Here is a 21,503-nt window from a genome sequence, read left to right as displayed (position 1 = left end):
CCTGATGGTCCCCAGGCTCTGTCCCTGCCCTCCCAGCCTTTCCCTGTGTGCCCCTGGCACCCCCTGCCTCCCCCAGGGACTGAGGGGGATGGTTTGGAAGTGACTTTAATAGACCATAAAACTGAGGCCAGTCCCAGGAACAGCAGAAGGATCAACTCCCTTGTGGCTGAGCTCACCTGGCCTTGGGGATGGACTCCTTTGCTGTTCCCACTCACACATGTGCTGGATTCTCCACTTCACTTTCATTTCCCCAGGAACCAGCCTGTTTATGAGAAAGCAGAGCCTGAGCTCGGGCAGGGAGTGGATGTGCTGCACTGAGAGAGTTTTTGTTTCAGAAACACCTTTCAGAGCACAACCATATCCTGTTTTGCTCTCTGTGTGCATCACCACCAGCATCCATCCCATTTCCCATCACTCCAGGAGCCTCCTTGGGGGGGGTGGGTGGGGACTGAGGGTGCCTTTACTGGCAGCCAAGTGCCAGTCTCTGAGCTGTGCTGTGCCCAGGGCACACAGTGGCACCACTGGCTAGACCCTCCCAAGTCCTTCTGTAGTTGAGACCACCAGAAATCAGGACTTGGAGCTCTGCACCAAATCACAAAGCAATTATTTTACAGTGTAAGATAAAATTTTTCTCTTATTATTTATATTTTACCTTTACTCACATTTTTACCTTATAAGAATTGGAAATTTTCAGGTTAGCTAAGAATGTCCTTTATGACCTCGTGGGATTTCCTTAGGGAAAAGCAACCAAGGCCTTTCTGATCTGCAAAGAGTCTTTAATAGCAATAATTCCTGGGAATGGGTCATGTGTCTGCTCTCCACGTGGCTGGTGATGTCCCAGGGGAGGGCACACACTGGCAGGAGCGTGTCTGGAAAGGGGGATGCAGCTGGGCTTGCACAGAGCCAGGGATGCAGACACAGATCTGGCACTGGGCTGGGGCTAAAATCCCCTGCATTTTCCTGCCCTGTCTGCCTAAGGCAGGGAATCTTTCTTTACAAACCAAAAATCCCTGTTGAAGGAGCAGGACTGAGCTGAGGCAGCGCCTGCTGGAAGGGACCTCCTAGCTGGGGCAGGGCCGAGGCTTTGGCTGTTCCTCGGGGTGCTGAGCACCCTCACAGTGCTGAACATGGCTGTGACATCCAGGCAGAATTCCCAAATCCCCTCCCTTGTGTCCCCAAGAGGACCCTGCAGCACAGGAGGGACCGACAGACACCCCTGGGGTGCTGTCCCACCACACCCTGTGACTTGGGCTGTGCAGGGTGGTGCTGGCTGAGCCCATGGACCACAAAATTGGATTGGGGTCTGATGAAATCATGGCTGTCTGGAAAACTGCTCCCTGGCTTGGAAAGCTGCTCTCTGGCTCGGCTGGGCTTGAAGCAGCAGAATTTGCTCTCTGTGTATTTGGGTTGTGCTCAGCACTGAAGCCTGTGTTGGTGTTTGTTCCTTTGCCAGGCACAGCACTTCCCCCTCTCCAGCACAAGGTGGGTGGGTGGAGAAGCTGCTCCTTGCCAGCAGTGGTGCCAAAAATCAGGAGAGTCTGAGGCTCACTGCTGGCTCAGTGGTGTGAGCTCTGCTGGGGCTGAGTGGTTTTCCAGAGGCGAAGTCACTTTGGGGCTGGGCTGGAAGCGTGTGGTCATGGAGGGAGGATAAAGGTAATTTTAGCAGAGAGAAAAGCAACTTCCCTCCTTCCCTGTGGGGCCCTAGAAAGAGTTGTGCACAGGGATGTCTTCTTGGATACTCCCAAGTACTGCATAACTGTAGGGATATGTAAGTGTAGGGTTAGATGGGATATTGGGATATTGGGGGAATTCCTTCCCAGAGGGGTGGGGAGGCCCTGGCACAGGTTGCCCAGAGAAGTGTGGCTGCCCCATCCCTGGAAGTGTCCAAGGCCAGGTTGGATGAGGCTGGGAGCAACCTGGGCTAGTGGGAGATGTCCCTGCCCATGGCAGGGGTGGCACTGGCTGGGCTTTAAGGTCCCTTCCAACCCAAACTATTCCATGGTGGTTCTATGACTGATAAAACAGGAGGCTGACAGGTGTCTTGTGGCTCCAGAAGGGCAGAAAGCACCAGTTTCTACTGAAAAAGAATGTTTCTTCAGGGTTTGGTTTGCATAAACCTCAGCAAAATCCTTGCTCCCCAGTGCATCTGTCCCAGCAAGGGCTTTTCCTGCTGTATTTCCCACAGCCCGGGAAGGGTTTGCTGTCGAGTTCCCACGTGACAGATTAGTGAGAGTTCTTGGTTTGCTTTCTCTTTCCTGTTTTCTGTTTGGGAGGGGGAAGCTGCACTGCAGAAATGTCAGCAAAGCAATGTGAAAATAAGCTGGCAAAGTCCCAGTGGGAACTGGAGCTACTGGGAAACCTGGAGCTGGTGCTGCCAGGAAGGTTGGAGCCGCTATACGGGATTTGTGGGTCAGCAGGACTTATAAATACCTGTCTGTGGTCACTGAGGGCTACCTGGATGTCCAGCCCAGCTACTCAGGGTTGTACCATTCCCAAAACACGCCCCCAGGAAAACCCACACTCCTGGTGAAGGTGCTGGTGGTGTGACTGGTCCTGTCTGTGCCCGGAGCCAGTCCCGGCATCGGTGAGGTTTTCCCGGCTTTCCTGTTTTGCCTCCACACGCTGCTGGGTTGGGCCATCTGAAACAGCATTTTTCCACCCCTGAAAACTTCTTTTTTTTTTTTTTTTGCCCCGAGGCAAACAAGGAAAACATGCCCTTTTGTTATTTATATTTTTTGCGAGAGGAGGAGGAGATTCAGGACAGAATGAGCCGCAGGGCAGCGTGTTTGCTGCCTGTCCCGGGGTTTGCTGCCAGTCCCTGGCACGCTGTAGGTACCAAAGCAGATTCCTCCAGGTTGTCTGGATCTCCCCATCTGGTCCCCCCCATCCAGGCTCAGCACTGTGAGGATAAACCCCCGCCCTCTCTGTTCTTCCCAGAAACGCTGCATGGCTTGGAAATGTGCATCCAATCACGGGAAAAGCTGTTTTCTATCAAACCCTGTCTGCCTACGTTTACTTATATCATTCCCTAAGGGTTTTTGGCATTGCCTTGGCCCAGGAGGAGGAAACCTCACAGCCCCTACACTGGCCACTCTGTGAGGGGCCGTGGTGACAATGGCACCTCTCCGAGCCCCAAACTGGGGTATCCATCCCCAAATTGTATAATTATTCTTATTATGCACCACGTCTGCTCTCAGGGCATTTACAAGCACTTAAAGTAATATTCCTGACGCTAAAATACGTGTTGGGATCATTTTATTTCCTTGGAATTTGAAGCTTTAAGGATGTACTTGGGTCAGTTTTGTAAACTTTTCTCAGGACCCAGCGAGGGTTGGGACATATGCTGGTATTCAAAGCAAAACTGAACGTTTGGATAACATCTGAATCTGCAACCACAGGCGTCAGCAAGGTGACAAATAACACAACACTCCTCATGACAACACAAGAAACAGCAACACCAACATGAGTCCTCACTTTTGCAGCTCACACCAGGTTTCTGTGAGTAAACGTGCCCAGGGAGGTGTCCTTCATCTTCCTCTTTGCTTGTGGCATATCCATCCCTATTTGTCTTCAAATATTCATCCCCCCCTATCAGCTGAGTGCCCTGCAGCTCCCAGGGGCCAGGTGTGGATCCTCTTGCTGAGCTCTGGGTGCCTTTCCCAGTAGTGTGAGCTGAGCCCAGTTTGCACACTCACTTTAACACTGGTGGGCTGTAGGTTAATGATCTTTGCTTGGTGTATGTCCGTAGGGTTATAGTCTTGCAGTCCAGATTAGCCTGGATCAGGTCTGGGTGGTGGATTTTTGTAGTGGAAAGAGGTTCAGTTTATGTGGAGATACTGAGCTGTCCTGATCCAGAGCCTCCTGTGAGTGTGGTGGATGCTCTAAGTTACTATGGGCTGTAGGTGCCCGTGTTCAGAGCTGGAACTCCTGGAGCTAGCTCACAACTCAGGATTCAGAAGGATTTTCAAATGTGACAAATATGTAGAAGCACTGAAACACCAAAATGAGAGGGGTCTGAACCTGCTGTGGTTCAGCACAAGGAGCTCTGGCACTGCTGACAGCTTTTGGAGGGATTTTGACAGTATTCCGATGGAAAGTGGTGTCAGGCGACAGCCCCCAGCAGCAACAACACAACCAGCAAGTCTTTTGGCATCACAACATCCTGCTGGGTCAGATCCTGCCATCCGTGGCACACAAGGGGAATTCAAGATGTGTTTGGAGACCTGATGCAGTCCTCGAGCGACGAGAAGCCCCTGCGCGGGCAGAGCTGCCGATGCTCAGGAGATGGACTCCAGCAGCAGCTCGTCAGGTGGCACAGGGGGCATTTCCACGCTGTTTATTCGCCCAAAGAACTTGGGGAGAGACCAAAACCTGAAGCGTGGGAAGTTCCTGTTCCTGGTGCGGATGTCGGTGTCGGCGGTGGAGAGGCTGCTCCGGCGCTGGGCGAGCCGGGCCCGGAGGGCGACGCAGCCGTGGCGCAGCAGCTGGTCCTGGAACTCGGAGGTCATGAAGTAGTAGAGGACGGGGTCCAGGCAGCAGTTGAGGCTGGCCAGGCACAGGGAGATGGGGTGGAAGCGCAGCGTGCTCCGGTGCACGGCGCAGTCCCGGATGAGGTTCTCGATGACCATCATGAAGAAGGGGAAGTTGATGTGGTAGGGGGTGAAGCAGATGAAGAACACGGCCGAGCACATCAGCACCATCCTCAGGGCCTTCTGCTTCTCGGCCGCGTTCTGCAGCTGCGCGGGGCCCTCCCGCAGCGACTGCCACATCTTCCACGTGCAGCCCGCGATGATCCCGAAGGGAATGACGAACCCGAACAGCTCCGCCACCGTCACCAGCGCGATGGAGGCGCCGGGGCTGAGCTGCTTCACCCCCAGGTCCGAGAAGCAGGTGTTGATGTTGCTGGACAGGGCCGGGCTCCTCACGATGATGAGGGGCAGGCACGCGGCCCCCACGAAGAGCCAGACCAGGGCGCTGGTGGCCACGTCGTAGCGCCGCTTCCAGCCCTTGGCCCTGAAGGGGTGCAGCAGGAACAGGTAGCGCTGGATGCTGATGCAGGTGAGGAAGCAGATGCTGGCGTACATGTTGAGGTACTTCAGGTAGAAGCACACCTGGCAGAGGAAGCTCCCGAAGGGCCAGCTGTGGTTGATGTAATAATACGTCCGTAGGGGCAGCGAGAGCACGTGGGCCAGGTCGGCCACGGCCAGGTTGATCATGAAGATGATGGCCTTGCTCTTCCTGCTGATGAAGCGGCACAGGACCCACAGGGCAGCGCTGTTGGCCAGGAGCCCGGGGATGAAGATGAGGGTGTAGGTGGTGGCGTACAGGGTGGACTGGAAGGACATCTGGGGGTCGGTGCAGTTCCCGGAGGACGCGTTGCTCTCCATCTCGGCTGAGCCTCTTTGCTCATGGGGTGGTTAAGGCAGGTGAAGAGTTTCTGTGGGGAGTAAAAAGGTGCTGTAAAGACAAAACCTCTCTGTGGGGCAGCTGCACTTTAGTACTGAAGAATAAGTTTTGTGTAGGTGCATGGGCAAGTCAGTGTGTGTGTGTCTTGGGAAGGGTGTGGAGCCAGACCCCTCTCACAGGGACTGATCCTGAGCATCTTCCACTATCTCCTTTGGATGTGCTCCTCAGGATCTCGTGAGATGCCCCAGTTACAGTGGGCTCTGCAGCATCAATCTCTTCATTGCTGATGCCAGAGAGTTGCTTTAGCTCCCTCCCCAGGGTTGTTAAGGACCAACTTTATTTCATTAAGTTTTCCATCCAGCTCCTGTCAAATTCATGCTCTCTGATATGTCTACAGGCAATTTTAATGGGACTGTAAGTAAACAGGGATTTAAAATGGATCTAGACACTGTCTTTGCAGATCTTTGCAGAAATCTGATGTGAATCAGCAGCAAAGGGAATAATTAACATCTGCAAAGGCTGGTGCTGGCAGGCAGCTGGAGCAGAGGCCAGTGGGAGAGGTGCAGACAGATCTATCAGCTCTGGCTCCAGATTTAAGGCTGGATTTATAAACTAATAACTGGCCCAACACACGCCAGTTGCTCTGCTGGTCCTGCTAACTCAATTCCAGCACTCCCAGCACATTGTGCAGGCATCGTGCTGCAGCAACAGGAATTATCCCTCAGCAGCAGGAATTATCCTTCAGTAGCTGCTCAGGACATGCAGGGAGATCAATACATCTCCCTTCTAGCTAAAGCAGAAATTCTTTTCATCCATTTGCCCAGCCCACCTCACCCAGCCGGTGCTGAGGGGGGATCAGTGGGTCATGGAGAGTTCACAGGTGCTCTCTGGAGAGGTGATGGATTTTGCCATTCCTGAGCAGAGCCCATGGGAAACAATCTGCTCTTTCAGGAAGAGGTGATCTGGCAGCAGCACATCACAAATCAAGGAGCTGGAGCATCATCTGTAACAAACAGATTTTCCCCTGGGAAACAGCCTGTGGGCAGCCTGTGCTGCCTGCAGCTGGGTCTGGCAGAGCCCTCAGCTCCTCCTGTCGCTGTCACCGACCCCTCAGCACTGGTAATTAATTAAGAAGCAGCCATGGTGCTGTTTCCCACAGCCCTGAGCTTGTGTTCACCCCGGGGTGGATTTCCAAGAGCGAATCGCCCGCAGTGGTGATCGGAGCTGCTTTGAGGCACAGAGTGAAGGCTCTTCCTCCCTGCTCCTCCTCAGCTGGGCAGCTCTTCAGTGGGGTTACCATGACTTCAGTTTCAGGATGAAATATATATTTTATATATTTATATACAGATAAATACATCAAATATAGCCCCAGCCTCTCAACTAGCTGCTCAGTGCCCTGCTCTGCTGCAAGGAGGGTTGATGCTCACACCCTGCTTTCCAAATTGAGCCCTTCCCAAACTGCCTTCTTCCTTTTAGTTATTTTTTTCAGGGTTTGGCTGCAAAAAATAGCGAGGTTGAAGTGGAACCAAGGCTGCTGGGTGAGGGCACTTTTTGGCTGCTGACTGTGTCAGAGGTTTCTGATTGCTCCACCGAGTTGGGAAAGGCAGAAGAGGGGACATTTGTCATGAGGGGACAGTGGGAAACAAACCCTTTTCTTCCCTGCAGTATTCTTGTGTTTGTTCCTCACCTGCCTCAAAACCCAGAGGGGGCCTGTGCAGGTCAGTGCCCTTTGCACTGACTCTCTTTAACCCTGGCAAAGTGGTGGCAGGACACCTTGTCTTCACATCCCTGAAGAAAATAGGGAGGGAAAACTGCCAGGGAGCAGCTTTTGTCACAGTTGTCCAGTGACAGGGGTGGCACTTGATGGTGTGGGCACATAGAAAGGATTACAGAGCACCAGCATCCCTGTCCTGCCATCTCCTCCCTGCTGTGTGTCTCAGCCCAAATCCTAAACCTTGTCCATGAGGAGCCTCCTTGCTGTTTTTCTCCATGTTTTGGCTTTCCCTGGGAGCACAGGAGTGTCTGTGTGTCAGGAGGGCTGGGTGTCACAGTGTTGGATGGCAGTGCTTGTGAGGGCACCGGCAGGAAAGCAGGAGAGATCTCCACCCTGCTCTGGGGTCAGGCCAGGCTTGTTCATTACAACAATTCCTGGGAGGGTGGATTTTAAAACTTATTATTGTTTTCCAGTTTTCCCTTTGCCCAAAGCCCCTCCAGCTCCCCTTGCTTTGCTGTTGGTGTCAGGACAGAGATGCTCCGGTGGCCTTTGGCTGGAGTTTTGTTCAGCAACTTTATAAATCTTGGACAGGACCCTCCCTGCTTTTCCTTGATTATTTTCCCTATTTCATCCACATATGGCTTTATTCATGGGCAGAAGCCACTTTTTTAAGTGGCAAAGCTGAGTTTTACCCAGCTGCAATTCCAGAGGGGAGACCAGTATCACTGCCCCAGGAGTCAGACTCCTAGTTGTGGATGCAGCACCACAATTCATTAAACATCAAGTACCTTTGCAATTAATTAGGAGGTCAAGGCAGCTCTGGGTTCATTTTCAGAGTGTTTTGGAGCAGTATCTGTTCCTGGAGGCGTTATGTGGCTGTCACTGCTGGAAACTGCCCGGCTCCTCTGAATCACCCTGTGCCCCACCCAGCCCCACACCATGGTGTTATTACTGCATTTACTGCTCCCAATTCATTGGCAAACTCATCCTCATCTTTTCCATGGCCTGCTTGGCCAGTCCAGGCTAAAGCTGAACTCCAGGCATGGCTGGGGAGAGCCCCAGAGATAGAGGATGGGGGCAGAGCTGCCTCCTTTCAATTGTGGGATGCTGGAGAGAAAAGCAGGCTTGGGAGAAAAACTAAATCCACTTTTGGCTTGAAAAAAAGCTCCTGGTTTAAGTGGTGGAGTTTTCTGGCACTGACGTTGTAAGCAATGATTTTGTTTGTTTAATCTCGGCACTAATAGGGAACATGTAAACAGAGCTGGGCAGTTACGGCAGCCTCTGTCAGTGAGGGCAAAACTGAGGGGTTTGGGATCAAGTTGAGAGGTTTGGGACCAAACAGGCTTTCCCCACATCCTGCCCCCCACAGCAGCCTGCCCCATGCACCCACCGTGCTCACCCACCCCGGGAGCCAAGCGGGACTCTCGTGGCCGGGCACAGGACGTCGCCCGGCTCTGCCCGATACCATCTCCTGAGGAGCTAAAAAAAGCAATACCATCGCTGCAAACTGCACCAGCTTCATTCTACCGAGGAAAAGACAGAAATGCCACTCACCTTCCCGTGCCTGCCGTGCCCCAGGGGGGGCACAGCCATGCTAGAGAGCACGAGCAGCGAGCGCCCGGCTTTTATTGCCCAGCGAGCTCCTCAGCCATCCCTGCGGCTCCTCGTTTAACTTCCACATGTTTTCGGAGGGCTGGAATCCTGCCGGCATCTGCAGCCCAGTCCGGTGGCTGCAGAACAGGAAATCCTGTATTTTGTTTCTCTTCTCCCACAAAACGTGTGCAGCTAATGACGTTAAAGCCGCTGGGAAGGCGATGACGTCGTTTGGTCCAAGTGCCGTGGGATGGAGACCATGGATTTCTGCCCCTCTTTCGGCACAGGAGTCGTGGGAGGTGATGGTGCTCTTCCCTCGAGCTGCTCCTGCTCCTCTCCACGGGCACTTGCCATTTGCCTGCTAAAAGCTGTAAAATACAGAAGCACCAACCTTCCAATAAGGGCTCGCTGAAGGAAAACTGAACTCTCTGCCAGTGTAAGTTACTGGAAGGGAGTAATTTTCCTTCATTTTCTTGGAAGCTTGGTTAGCCTCAGACTATCAAGGCTACAGGCTAAAGGGTTTGGACTTTATTCCTGAAATAATAGTATGGTTTAAGGTGGAGATTTTCCCAAAATACCGTTGTATAAAAAAACTCATAATGTGCATCATTCCCAATTTTTTTCTTTTTGCCTCCTTTAATTCCTTGCCTTTCTATATGTATATATATATATAATTTTTAGTTCTTTTACTGCCTGCTGAGCATGACCACCTTTCTGCAATGCTGAGCACTGCAGGCATATACATACTGTGCTGTAACTTCTGAGGTGCCTCATTTCCAGTTGGACAGTTTTACCTGATATCCAAGGTCACATCTCACAGCCCAGAGTTCTATGGATTATCTGGCTGTTGGCATCTTTCCTTTTCTAGTTCTAGGTAAGGTATAAACAGAACCATTCTTGCTCTATTTGTCAATTTTCTGTAACAGGTTCTATGACCTCTCAAAGTTAACGGGAACAGAGCTGTGGAAGAGAAATGAAAGCAGGAACCTTTAGTCCCCAGTTCAGGGTCTGGAATTGAGGGTGCACCAGAATCCATCAGCTCTGCCACCCACTCAGCTGCCAGATTTCTCTCTGCAAGAAAATCATGGAATCCTGGAATGGTTTGGATTGGGACTTTAAGGACCATCTCATTCCCACCCCCTACCATGGGCAGGGACACCTTCCACCAGCCTAGGTGGCTCCAAGCCCCGTCCAACCTGGCCTTGGCCACTTCCAGGGATGGGGCAGCCACAGCTTCTCTGCCCAACCTGAGCCCCACATCTTGTCATCTCCACTAACAGTTGGTGTCTTTGTGAAGCATTCCCAGATCCCAGCAGGGAGGCTGGCACTGCGCCCAGCCCTCCCCAGCGGTCAGAGGTTAATCCCAAAGCAAAGTGGTTGTTTTATCAGGATATCCTGCCTGGGACATCCTACTTCTGTGTCCCCAGCAGCTCATCCAGCCATCCCTGAGCCCTATTTTTAGCTGGTTGTTTACAGCTGGGGAAGGAGAGGTCGGGGGATGTCGGACTATAGCGAGGGGTTTGTAACCACATCGAGTCCTTCCTCTGCTTCTTGGATTTTTGGAGAACTTTTGGAGAAGATCACAATGTTCCTGGCCATGAAATGCTGATAGATTGACATCAAGCCTCCTCCTTCAACACACACCACTCAACCTCTCTGTTCTTCTTTCAACCGAGAGCACGTTTTTGTGTAGGGTTTGTATTTCTGGCTCATTGCCGACGTCAACGTGCATTTTACACTTGGCAGTGTCCTCCTTTCAAAGGCAGAAGGCACAAAGGAATTTTTAAATAACTGGGAGACTTTCCCTAAGGCCTCCAGATGAAGGTTGTCTCTGCCTGTAGCCTGGTATCCTGTGGGCAGGAGGCCAAATGCAGATGATCAGCACCTCTCAAGCGCTCAGCACTGAGAATATCTGACAGGATGCACCTGAAGGATGTATGAAAAACAAGAGGAGGAGGAGGGTTTGTTCACACAAAGCAGCTCACCCTTGTGCACACTTGCTGAGGGTTGAGCTGAGCCATTGGCACGTGGCCGATGGGGCTGGTGAGTCCCCCTCAGCCCTGCACAGTTCTCTCTACAGGGGCAGCATTTTGGGGAAGCTTGGATTTATTTGTGCAGCAAATAATTGTCAATCACTTCCTTACTTTTTGGGCTAAGCCCTTGTTTAATCCACAAACTGGCGTTTTAGGTTAAAATGCACCAGCCATCCCCAAAATCTTTTGAATGAAATGAAGCAGTATTTGGGTTGTTGAGCTGTTATCCTACATTTACAGCATATTTTGGTTTTTCTCTGTGCAGAGAGCAAGTAATTTCATTTAAGGGAAGCAAATGAAGCTGGGGTGCTCACGAGATCCTGCAGCTCAGAACCTGAGGCTGCAGAAAGGCATTAAATCCCACAGGGGTTCTTCCCCAAAACATTTGCTGTCCTGCACAGGAGGGCTCTTTCAAGCAGGAGAGGAGATACCAGACCTCTGATACTGGTTAAAATGGGGTGGCATCACAGAAAACACATTTTCTTTTGCTAACAGATGAATGGCTCGTGTTCTAGAGGAAAGGAACAGGTCATACTGTGGTTTTGCCCAGGGTTGTGCCATGGGGTCATGCACTGTGTCAGTGCAGGAGGCTTGGAGACCTCACCATGTTTCCACCTTGAGCAGTTCCCTTCAGGATCAATCTGGACACAAAGATCCCCCAGCACCACGAGCCCTTCAGATCCACCCTTCACATTCCTGGCATTGTGCTGTTCCCAACCTTTTGATCTGGTTAAATTCTGCCTCTCTGTTGAAACCCTTTTTTTGTGTCTGCCCAAGAAGGATGAAGATGCCTTTTCATAGCTGGTGAGTCTGGGCAGTGGGACCAGCACAAGAGATAATCCAGGAGCAACATCATGAAATTGTATTTCCTCTTGTCAAAATAATAAACATGTTTTCTGGTCACAGGAAATGGGGTGAATTACGGGAACTGGAGCAGGGCATGTTGTGCCTTTGAATGTTTGAGAGCACTGGCAGATAAACCAGCACCTGCAGCTCAGGTCCTGTGTCAGATCAAGCCCCAAGCAGCCCTGAGGGCACCTGAAATACTGTTCTCCTCAACAGAACTCTGGATTTGTCTGTTCTTCTCTGGAGACACACACTGAGGCCTTGGAGAACCTGAACTAACCTTTGGGTTTCACATCTGGGTTTGTGGAGGCCAAACTGATCATCTTTGCTTTCTTAGGTGCTTTCAGAAAACTCCAAGTTCTCCTTGACCTCTTTTTGCTTCGAGTTGTTGCTCTCTAGGCCAGTTCACCCTCATGACCATCCTGGCTGACTTTCTCTCGTGGTTCAACCCCATCTGGCACCTGAACAGTGTCAGCTCTGCCCCAGCCCAAACCAGGGCACTCTCCCACATAGCACAAGAGACCTTCAGAGCAAGTTGTCTGGTCACCTGCACGTCACAGTGACACGACTCGAGTGGCTGGAACTGGGGAGCTTCTAAATTCAATGTGAGTGTGGTAGATTTAAATAAGTAAATAAACAAACACTAGTGAGAGTGAAAACCTCTCTGTGGACAAGCAAGAAAGCTATAAAAGTTGATGTGCTCCATCATTTGACCTCCTTGATCCAAGGAGGAGCTGATGCCACAGAGTTTTCCAGATATCAGTGAAAGCTATGAAATGCAGCTGATGTTTGCAAAACTGTGTTTATTTTTTAAAGCATCAGTTCCTGGGAAGAAAAACACAGAACAAGCTACAGAGTTCCCGTAATGATGCCTTTGACTTGTTTTCACCTGATCAAGGGAGGATCGTACGAGAAAGAAATGACAGGAAACAGCTCCCAGTCACGTGCCAGCCGAGCAAGGTCTATAAAAACCCTCAAAACAACCATCAAAACTAAAGTCTCCTTCACTGACATCATACAGAGTGTAGCTTATGAGAAACTGCTGAACTGAGAACAATTTTATTCTGGTTAACTCTGTACCTGAGCATCAACCCCTTTGTGAAGGGACTACTTGCAGTGTGCAAACATTTCTGGGTGTCACCAGCATCCCAAACTGCCAGTTACATCACAGAAAACATTTCCATCCAGTGCAGGATCCAGTTCATGCTACTGCAGCCCACAGTCATCTTCTCACACGTGGGAGGAGAACTACGGGAGCTTATTGTGCTTAGTCAGTGTGCCACCACCTTTTAGAGCAACCCCAGTGAAACAGTTGTTTAAACCTGGCTACTGTTTGCTTTCCCCCATTTGTTTTGTAAAACAGAGAAGTGGGAAAACATAACATACAGAAAATATTTGGCTGAGTTAAAATGTAACTCAGTGGAATTGAGTGGTAAGATTTAAAATACACTTAGCAAGTGTTTCTGGTCGTTCTGCTGGTTTTGTAGCAACATGTAAGATATTTTCTGTTGCAAGACTGCACATTGTACAAATTGTACACATTCTGTTGAAAATATGCAGGCTTTCAAAGGCAACAGATTGGTGCCTGTGTTCAGCCAAATCAACTCCCAGGTATCACAAGGATACCCTGGAAGTTCCACCGTGGGTGGGCTTGGCTGAAGAGCTGTCATTAATTTAATATAAGGGGTAAATGACATCCTCCCTTGTCACTGCTCTGCACAGCTACATAAAAATGTAAACATTAGGATCATGAGAGGAGCTGGAGGAAAAAACCCACAATAATTCATGCACTTAGCCTGTGCTCTGTTAGTGGAATCACCTTGGCAAGAACCTCTTTCTTTTTTAAAAAGCTGCATCGATTGAACCTGTTGAGCTGAGGTTTTATGAGGCAGATTCACCTCAGGCACCTCTGACCCAAGATGCCCCACAAAGAAGAGAGTGAGGGCCTGAGTGGTACCACCACCATCAATAAATCCACCTGCACGAATGGCAGGACCACCGTGGTCCTGTCCCTCGGGGTCCAAAGGTGAAGAACATGTCCTGATGCCCCCCTTGCCAACAGGGGCAGCTTGGAGAGGGAGAAAGTCACTCGGAGCAAGGGAAGGTGCCACTCTCTGGGGTGCTGGAGGAGACTTGTCTTTCAGGAGGTCTTGCACCAGCTGTAGGTGCAAGTTATAGGATGTGTCAGCAATTAAGGAGCAAACAGAGGTGGGTGAGGAGGAAATGGAGGAGGGGAGTTGGAAGGTGAGTGTGGGAAAGGTGAAGCAGAGGTGGTGAGCAGTGGGATGCACACAAAGCCAGGAGTGGGCTGGAGCCTCCACCTGTCCACAGCCCCAGTTGTCTCTTATGATTACTGGCCATTTTTATGTTCTTATGTGGTTGTCCCAGAGAAGACACTTCAGCAGATGTCAGTGTATGGATGTGGCACTGTCTTTGGCTTCATCCTAGAGCCATGGAGCTGGGAAAATAGAAGAAAAGCCCCTGGGACTTTTCCATCACTTCCTAGCAAAAGCTCTGTCTCTCCCTCCTGTATGTTTTCTAGTCCAGCCAGGTCGGGCGTGGGTGGCCCAGGGGTGAGGAGGGTCACACCAGCTGGGTCGCTCATCAGATCCCAACACGCGGTCATAGACAGAGTTTTATCTTCTGTGTATCAAAGATTTTCACTGCCACAAGACTCCCTTGCACTGGCAGGATCTTCCACAATGGAGTTGGTAGTTGAGTATCCCAGAACAGTCCCAGACCTCCTATGAAATACCTGAGTTTTTTTCAGCTGGCTTTCCTGTCACTCCTTAACCGACGAGCCGCTCTCCTTGCTCATGAGCCGGCTCCTGATGGCCATGCTGCTGTGCCTGGATATCTGGTCCTGGAACTCCGAAGTCATGAAGAAATAGATGATGGGATCCAGGCAGCAGTCCAGACTGGCGAGGCTCAAGCAGAAGGGTTGTGTGTAGAGCGTGATGGTGCTCAGGAAGCAGTCGGTGATGACGTTCTCTTTCACCAACATGTAGAAGAAGAAGTTGATGTGGTAGGGGGCAAAACACACGCAGAACACCACGGCACACATGGAAACCATCCGCTGGGCCTTGCGCCTCTCGCCGCTGTTCTCCTGCGGGATGTGGAAGCCCCGGAGGGAGTTCTTTGTCTTCCAGGTGCAGAACAAGATGATGACGAGCGGGCCCACGAAGCCGAAGAGCTCGGCCATGCCCGTCATCAGCACCGTGGCCACGCTGCTTCGGATGGGCCGCACCTGGAGGTCGGCGAAGCAGGTGTGGCTGTTGTTGGCCAGCCCGTAGCCCCTCATGATGGGGAAGGGCAGGCAGGCCACCCCCACGAAGAGCCAGACCACGGCGCTGATGGCCACGTCGTAGCGCCGCTTCCAGTCCTTGGCCTTGAAGGGCTGGTACAGGAAGAAGTAGCGCTGGATGCTGATGCAGGTGAGGAAGCAGATGCTGGCGTACATGTTGAGGTACTTCAGGTAGAAGCACAGCAGGCAGAGGAAGCTCCCAAAAGGCCAGGTGTGGTTGATGTAGTAGTATATTCTCAGGGGCAGCGAGAGCACGTGGGCCAGGTCGGCCACGGCCAGGTTGATCATGAAGATGATGGCCTTGCTCTTCCTGCTGATGAAGCGGCACAGGACCCACAGGGCAGCGCTGTTGGCCAGGAGCCCGGGGATGAAGATGAGGGTGTAGGTGGTGGCGTACAGGGTGGACTTGAACGTGATGTTGTCACTGGAGCAGGACTGGTTGCTCTGGATCATGACTGGGCTGCTGGAAGTGTCTGTGGTGGGGTGGGGCAGGTGAGTCATTCCTGTCAGGAACAAAAATGGGATGTAAAGGCAAAGGCACTGAGAGAGGTGTCAATACTCATGTTTGCCTTTCCTGTTTGACTGTTCAGTGCAAAGTAGAGGTTTGGAATTGTTGTCTGTATGAAGCATTCTGTTGCCTTCTTCAGAGCTGCCCTTTCGGAGGTCCCACTGTTCCCACAGAACTGGGAACCATTCCTGGTGTGTCAGTCCCACAAGCATGGGTGAAGCTGTACTATACTGGTCATAGAGCAGCATGAGAAGCTGCCTGTCCTTTTGGCCACCTCCTCGAGGTCACCTGTGGTCAGGTCTCTGGGTATCAGGGGTGAAAGGTGGGCCATAGCCCAACCTCTGTGTGTGAGCAATCACACTGCCTAGTGATCAGAATGTGGGTGACGACCACTGAGTCATGGAACCATGGAATGATTTGGGTTGGAAGGGACCTTAGAGGCCATCTCATTCCACCTCCCTACCAGGGACAGGGAGACCTTTCACTAGATCAGGTTGCTCCAAGCTCTGTCCAGCCTGGCCCTGGACACTTTCAGGTCTATGTTGGACTCTGTTGGGCACAACTGTGTTGGTGAAACACCACATGTTGAACTGTTGGGCCACCTTTGTCTTGTCAGCTTTTGGAACTGGGACCAGTAAGTTGTGTAACTTGTTTTCAGGAAGGCAATACAGGCAGAAGGAGTTTGGTTTTGCCGGGGTTTTCCTGCCAGGGTTATAATTCTCATTACAGTGATTCCCTCCTGTGTTAATATAACGGTTAAAACTGAATATCAGCTTCCTATTTCATGTGGCACTGCAGACACTGATTCACTGCTTCTGACTCATTTCCTGCACCACTGGCAAGGGGCATTTGCCAGAAGAACTGTCTCTGTAGGTACATATTAGTAACTCCTACCCTGTTACTAAGGTTTTTTTCCTTCATGCTTCAGAAAAAAGGGTTGAGTTTGGAGCTCTCAGTGGCACAGAACACCAGTAGCTGTTTTTTCAGGTTGTTAATCATTGAGGTGCTTGGATTTGGCAGCTCATACAGACACTGCTCCAGGCTGCCATGGAAGGGTTTGGATTCAGGCCCCAGAAAGCCCAGAGATGTCAAGGTCCCCATGGGACACAGCCACCCTCACCACGGGTGCCCTGGCTCTGGCTGATACCAACAGTGACACTGCTCCTGTGGGCTCCCCAGACAGATTCTTGCTTTTTTTTTTTCAACCTCTCTTTCATGCCTTCAAAAAGCAAGGTCTGCATTTTTATCTCCTGCACCTTCAGCTGCACCAAACATCACAGAAGTGCTGCAGTTGAGAAACTCTCTGTCTAGTCCCCTTCCTCCTCCAAGATGGCACAGCTGCTGGAGGCCTCAGAGCTGGTTTTATCCCTCCAGTTCATTCCCAACAACCCTCTCCACAAGGCAGCTCTGGGACAAGATATTCATGCTCCCTAGCTGCCCCATCCCAGGACACCACAGCCTTGCTCCTCTCACAACACCATAACAGGCCCATGAAGAGGGAAGAGGCTCAAATGGTGCTGGAAACACGGTGGAAAGATGCAGCTGGCTCATGGATTTGTCTCCACCAGTCTGAGAAGCAACACTGGAGGCCTCCCACTCTCTGTCCTGGTGTTCAGGACACCGAGACAGGGAGTGGCAGGGCATGGAGCTGAGCACTGGGGTGTTCCCTCAGGCTGTTGCTTCTCAGAATGGTAAAAGTGGGTTACATCCCATTTCCTGGCAGTGCTGGGAATTTCTGGGGCTCGGGATGTTTCATTTCCATCTGGTTTTGCAGCTCCAGCTGGACGGGGCCATCTGCTGCCCTTGTCTCTGGTAAGAGCACTGCTCTCCACATCCAGTTACTGTCCCTTCAGGTGATCTCCCACTTTGCTAAGAAGCCATTAAAGAGCCATTTTCAGTGTCATTTTCTGCCTGGTTTCCCTTGGATGTCGAGCTGTAACTGACTGCCTGGTGCTCCTCCAAACCCAACCGCTCGCTGGCCACTGAAACCACGGAGGATTAGGACAGTTGCAAAATGCTGTATTTTAAGGCCAGGTTTATATTTAAATGCTGGCCATGGGTGCACGTTCTTCACTCCAGTGAGTCACATCAGCCAGTTGCTCACTGAGGTCCTCAGCTACAGTTAGTCCTTATTTACATCCCGTGTGACCAGAGCGCAGCGCCAGCGATCGGGGGGTTGGTGCTGACTCAAACTGGGCTCTGAACGGGCTGTTTGGGGTAAACCAGCGTGTCCAGGATGTGTCTCTGTGACACGAGGATGACACTAGAGCTCAGCCATCACTCTCTGCTGGCAGCAAACCATGCCCAGGCACAGGGAGCAGCCTAGGGCTGAGCACACCCCACAGCGTGGGGAGGCTCCCCCTCATCCATCACCTCCTTCTGCTAATTGTCCACAAGGTGTCAGAGTTAATCAAGATTTCATTTCTTTGCCCTCTTTAAGCTACACTTCTAACCCCCAAGTGCTGTCTGAGTGGCAGAGGTGGCAGTGTGAGTGTTGTTATCTTCTAGAGTGACACCAAATTGAAAATGTCTTGTGTTGCTGAATAACTGATATTAGGGTGAAAATGCTCCCAGGAGTGGTCCCGTTGCTGGTGTCATCTCTGCTGTTGATCTTACAGGTCTTTTCCAACCTAAACGATTCAATGATTCTATTTACAGGTAGAAGAGCCCTGGAAAGCTGCACTTTGATGGAGACCATGGAGCTGAGGTGAACCTTGGAGCCGAGAGGTTACAAAACCCACCCCGTGGGAATGCAGGTGATGTCCCAGCCCCACCACTCCAAGCAAATATAACATAGGGACTGTGAACAGGAGATATTCTGTGAGTCAGAATATCCCTCTGTGCATTCAGGGAACTTGGGGGCAGGCACTGAAGGGAAGGGGCTGAGCAGGGTGACCTGGCTGGCAGAGCTAAGGCATTAACACAATTAGTGCACACAGGGGTGGTGTCTGCTGGCTCATCAGCCTGAGCATGAATGACTTCACTACAAAGCCATAAAAATATAACCAGATTAAACCATCTCTTTAGACAAAATGCTCCCAGACATATGCACAGGGGACCACAAAATTACTGCATTTCTGTCCTTCCTCCCACTTCTGCTGAGACTGAAGTTCAATCCTACACCATGCCCTTATCTTCCCACCTCTGCACAAAAGCAGACACACAGAAATACCACTCAGTGCCTTAAAATGAGGTTTCCAGAGCAGTCAAGAAAGCAAAGTCCTTCTCTGCATGATGTGTGTGTGCAGCAAAGGCTGTAGAAGGCTGAGAAGTTCCATCAGATTTTATCAGTGCTGATTTACATGTTACAGAGACAGCTCCTACTGCAACAGTGCCCTCAGAATATGAAATTTAGAAAAAAAAAAAAGATGATAAACAAATACACTGTGATCTAACTACTACTTTTTACATTTTTGTTAGTCTGTATTTCTGAGGCTGTTGCAAAAAGGACACAATAAGTGTGCATGTTATTGCTGGATCTTTTGAAAATAACCATGGCATTTCTAGGAAAAATGTGTTCCTTGGAAAGGATTGAGAAGCACAGGAATGTCGTTCCAGAGTGCTGGATCTTTCTGAGATGGCCATGAGCAGAGAGGTTGATGGATTTGATGAGGACACAAATGTCTCTGCCCTCCCAGCAGGGCTGTGACTGACCCACTGCACTTGCAACGAGGCGAAACCTCTGCCCTCGGAGTGGAACATTCAGCAGTTAAAGGGACTTTTTCTTCACAGAAAAAGAGCAGATCTGGGTTTTCTGAGAAATTTTCATTTTGTAACACCGGTGCAACTCTCCCTCCTGCAGCAGCAGCTGCAGCTCCTCCCAGGCTGGGCAAGGGCTGTCCCATGCAGGATTTGCATCATGGATGTAATTCCCGTGGCTGGGAATGTTGGAACTGGAGCCAAAGTCCCAGCACTTTCACTTGACACTAAAAAACATGTCCTAGAACAAAAATCCCTCTTTCCCTGCACGGCTCCTGCTCCAGCCTGCTGAGGAACCCTCTCCTGCAGTCTGACATCCTGACTCCCATTCCATGGGATTCCCTCTCCATTCACTTGAAGAAATGTCACACTCAGGGGCCACCCACCATGAATCCTGTCTGTGAGCACCAAACCCACACGTGCTGCTTTGCTGGGCTCCAGGCAGAGCTGAGCTGCTGGTGCAAGTGAAAGCAAAAACTGCAAAAAAACCACCTTCTACAAATTACAGCTTAAAACTTCAGTCCGTTAAGTTTTAATCCAGAGCAGTGACTGCAGTTTGAATTATGAATTAAAACTACCTCAGGATTCTCATTAACAAATGCCTGTCCAAGCAATCTTGCTATTTTTGTCATATTGTGTCCCCTGACTATTAATAATTTCCTCCTGCTGCAGCTCAGTCACAGAGGGTTGGGTGGCACAAAATAGGCAGCCTGTAGGTTTTTTTATGGCAATACAAATCACCATTGGAAAAAAAAAGATTTGCAAGCTGCTCTTGTTGCAGAGAATGACTTTTAAATACAATATATTCCCCGAGAAATCAGGCAAGAGAAGGAAATTGTAACTGTGCCTATTAATGATGCTGGAGGAGAGTTGGAGCACCTCTAATTGCCCACGCTTAACATTTTGCTTTCTCCAGCGCCAGCAGCCGCTGTTTCAACTTCTCCATGTGTTCACACAGAGGGTTGGCACACCAGGACAGCGGCTGCTGATGTTGCAAGACTCAAAGTGCCACTAATCTGCTCCTGTCAAGAGCCAGTCCCCAAGGAAAAGCCCGAGGAGAGGGAGGATTTTGCAGGGAGCAGCACGGGTGCATTGAGGTGGTTCTAGATCCAAGGAAAGAGTTTAAAAGCAGCCTTACCTTGCAGGCAGAGCCCAGCTCAGCGCAGCCCGGCTCAGGAGGAAGTGCCGAGTCCCTCAGCCCCACTGCAGCCCTGTTTACACGGGCACGGGGACCTGGGTGACATCACGGTGCCACAAGGTGCTGCTTTGCCTGCGGGCGGTGCTGGGGCTGCTGGATCCCAGTCGCTGCTGTTCCACCGGGAATCGCTCGGCCCCCAGCCCTGCCGAGCTCGGCCCCGGCCAGGTGTGTTCCCAGCGCCCCCAAACTGGGTTATGTGCCTTTGTCCCACGTGTTTTCTCTCCCGTCGCTCCGCCGGGGTGGCTCGGCACCCACGTGGGAGAAGGTCCCAAGGGGAGCTGGGTGCGGGGCACCCCTTCCTCCTCTCCAACTCTTCCTCCTCTCCAAGCACAGCTCTGAGCTGACCATGGAAACACTCCCGAGGGTCCTGCCTGCTCCTCCCTGGAAGCTCAGCTTTGCTCTCCCCTCCTGACCGAGGACAGTGCCCGCTGTGCAGGAGCCTCAGCTGGTGGCTGCTCCGTCCCACCTCGGGCTCGATCTTCTTGGGGATGAGGTCCTACTTCCCAATGGCTTTTTTTAGCACTGTGTGAGCCTTGCTTGACATTTCTCCTGAACTAAATCAGCCAGCAGCTCAGTTTACACTCGCTGGAGCTCCCTGCCTGCAATGCCAAAGGGTGGCACTTGTGACATTGCTTCAAGGAAGGGGCACAGATCCAGCCTCCCTTATCCCAGGGGCTGAACACTTGGGTGAGGCCAGGGCTTCACGCCCCTGGAGGATCTAATGGTTTGGATTTTCAGAAAGCCACTGGGAATCTGACCTGGTTTGCCCTTTTGGGATCTCCCTCTGGCTCCCAGCACACGACTGTCCCTGCTCTTGGCAGTTCAACTTGACTGTCCCTGTCCTTGGCAGTTCAGCTCTGCTCTGTTGTGGTCTGATGTGAAGTCAAACATCACTGCAGCGATCACCTGACGTGGGGACAATGGAGGTGTTGATGTCTGACTGCTCAGAAACCTCAGAAACCAAAACTAATGGGTCTGATTCAAATAATTCATGCCCCACATGAGCAACCCCTAAAATCCAGCACTGTGCTTTCCAGACAGTCCCATTTCCACAAGTTGTGGAAGGAGGTTGGTACAAGCTGGGAGCTTGCCAGGTGTTTATTTTAAAATTATTTCTATGGGCTTATGCAAAGCAATAGTGAGAGTTTGGCTGGTGCTCAGTGTTTATCAGCACATCCTGTTTAGCTGATTTTTATTTCAAT

The 21,503-nt window shown here is 51.1% G+C and overlaps 2 protein-coding genes across 2 annotated transcripts; both read right to left on the bottom strand.

The window, feature by feature from the left end:
* Nucleotides 1–3,240: 3,240 nt before the first annotated feature.
* LOC127471208 (putative P2Y purinoceptor 10) lies at nt 3,241–10,008 on the bottom strand. Its single transcript, XM_051787924.1, has 2 exons — nt 8,675–10,008; nt 3,241–5,437 (listed from the first exon to the last, which is right to left on the bottom strand). Exon 2 carries the CDS (start codon nt 5,385–5,387, stop codon nt 4,278–4,280), a length of 1,110 nt encoding a protein of 369 aa, XP_051643884.1. The 5' UTR covers nt 5,388–5,437; nt 8,675–10,008; the 3' UTR covers nt 3,241–4,277.
* A 2,367-nt stretch (nt 10,009–12,375) lies between these two features.
* On the bottom strand, nt 12,376–20,799 carry P2RY10 (P2Y receptor family member 10). Its single transcript, XM_051787969.1, has 2 exons — nt 20,242–20,799; nt 12,376–15,399 (listed from the first exon to the last, which is right to left on the bottom strand). The coding sequence occupies exon 2, from the start codon at nt 15,395–15,397 to the stop codon at nt 14,375–14,377; it is 1,023 nt and encodes a 340-aa protein (XP_051643929.1). The 5' UTR covers nt 15,398–15,399; nt 20,242–20,799; the 3' UTR covers nt 12,376–14,374.
* Nucleotides 20,800–21,503: the final 704 nt, after the last annotated feature.

The sequence above is a fragment of the Manacus candei genome, unplaced genomic scaffold, assembly GCF_025592945.1.
Source record: "Manacus candei isolate 608988 ecotype Guabito, Panama unplaced genomic scaffold, ASM2559294v1 h1tg000003l, whole genome shotgun sequence".
Lineage (NCBI taxonomy): Eukaryota > Metazoa > Chordata > Aves > Passeriformes > Pipridae > Manacus > Manacus candei.
The sequence above is the reverse complement of the archived record's forward strand: the minus strand, read 5'-3'. Positions and strand labels throughout refer to the sequence as shown.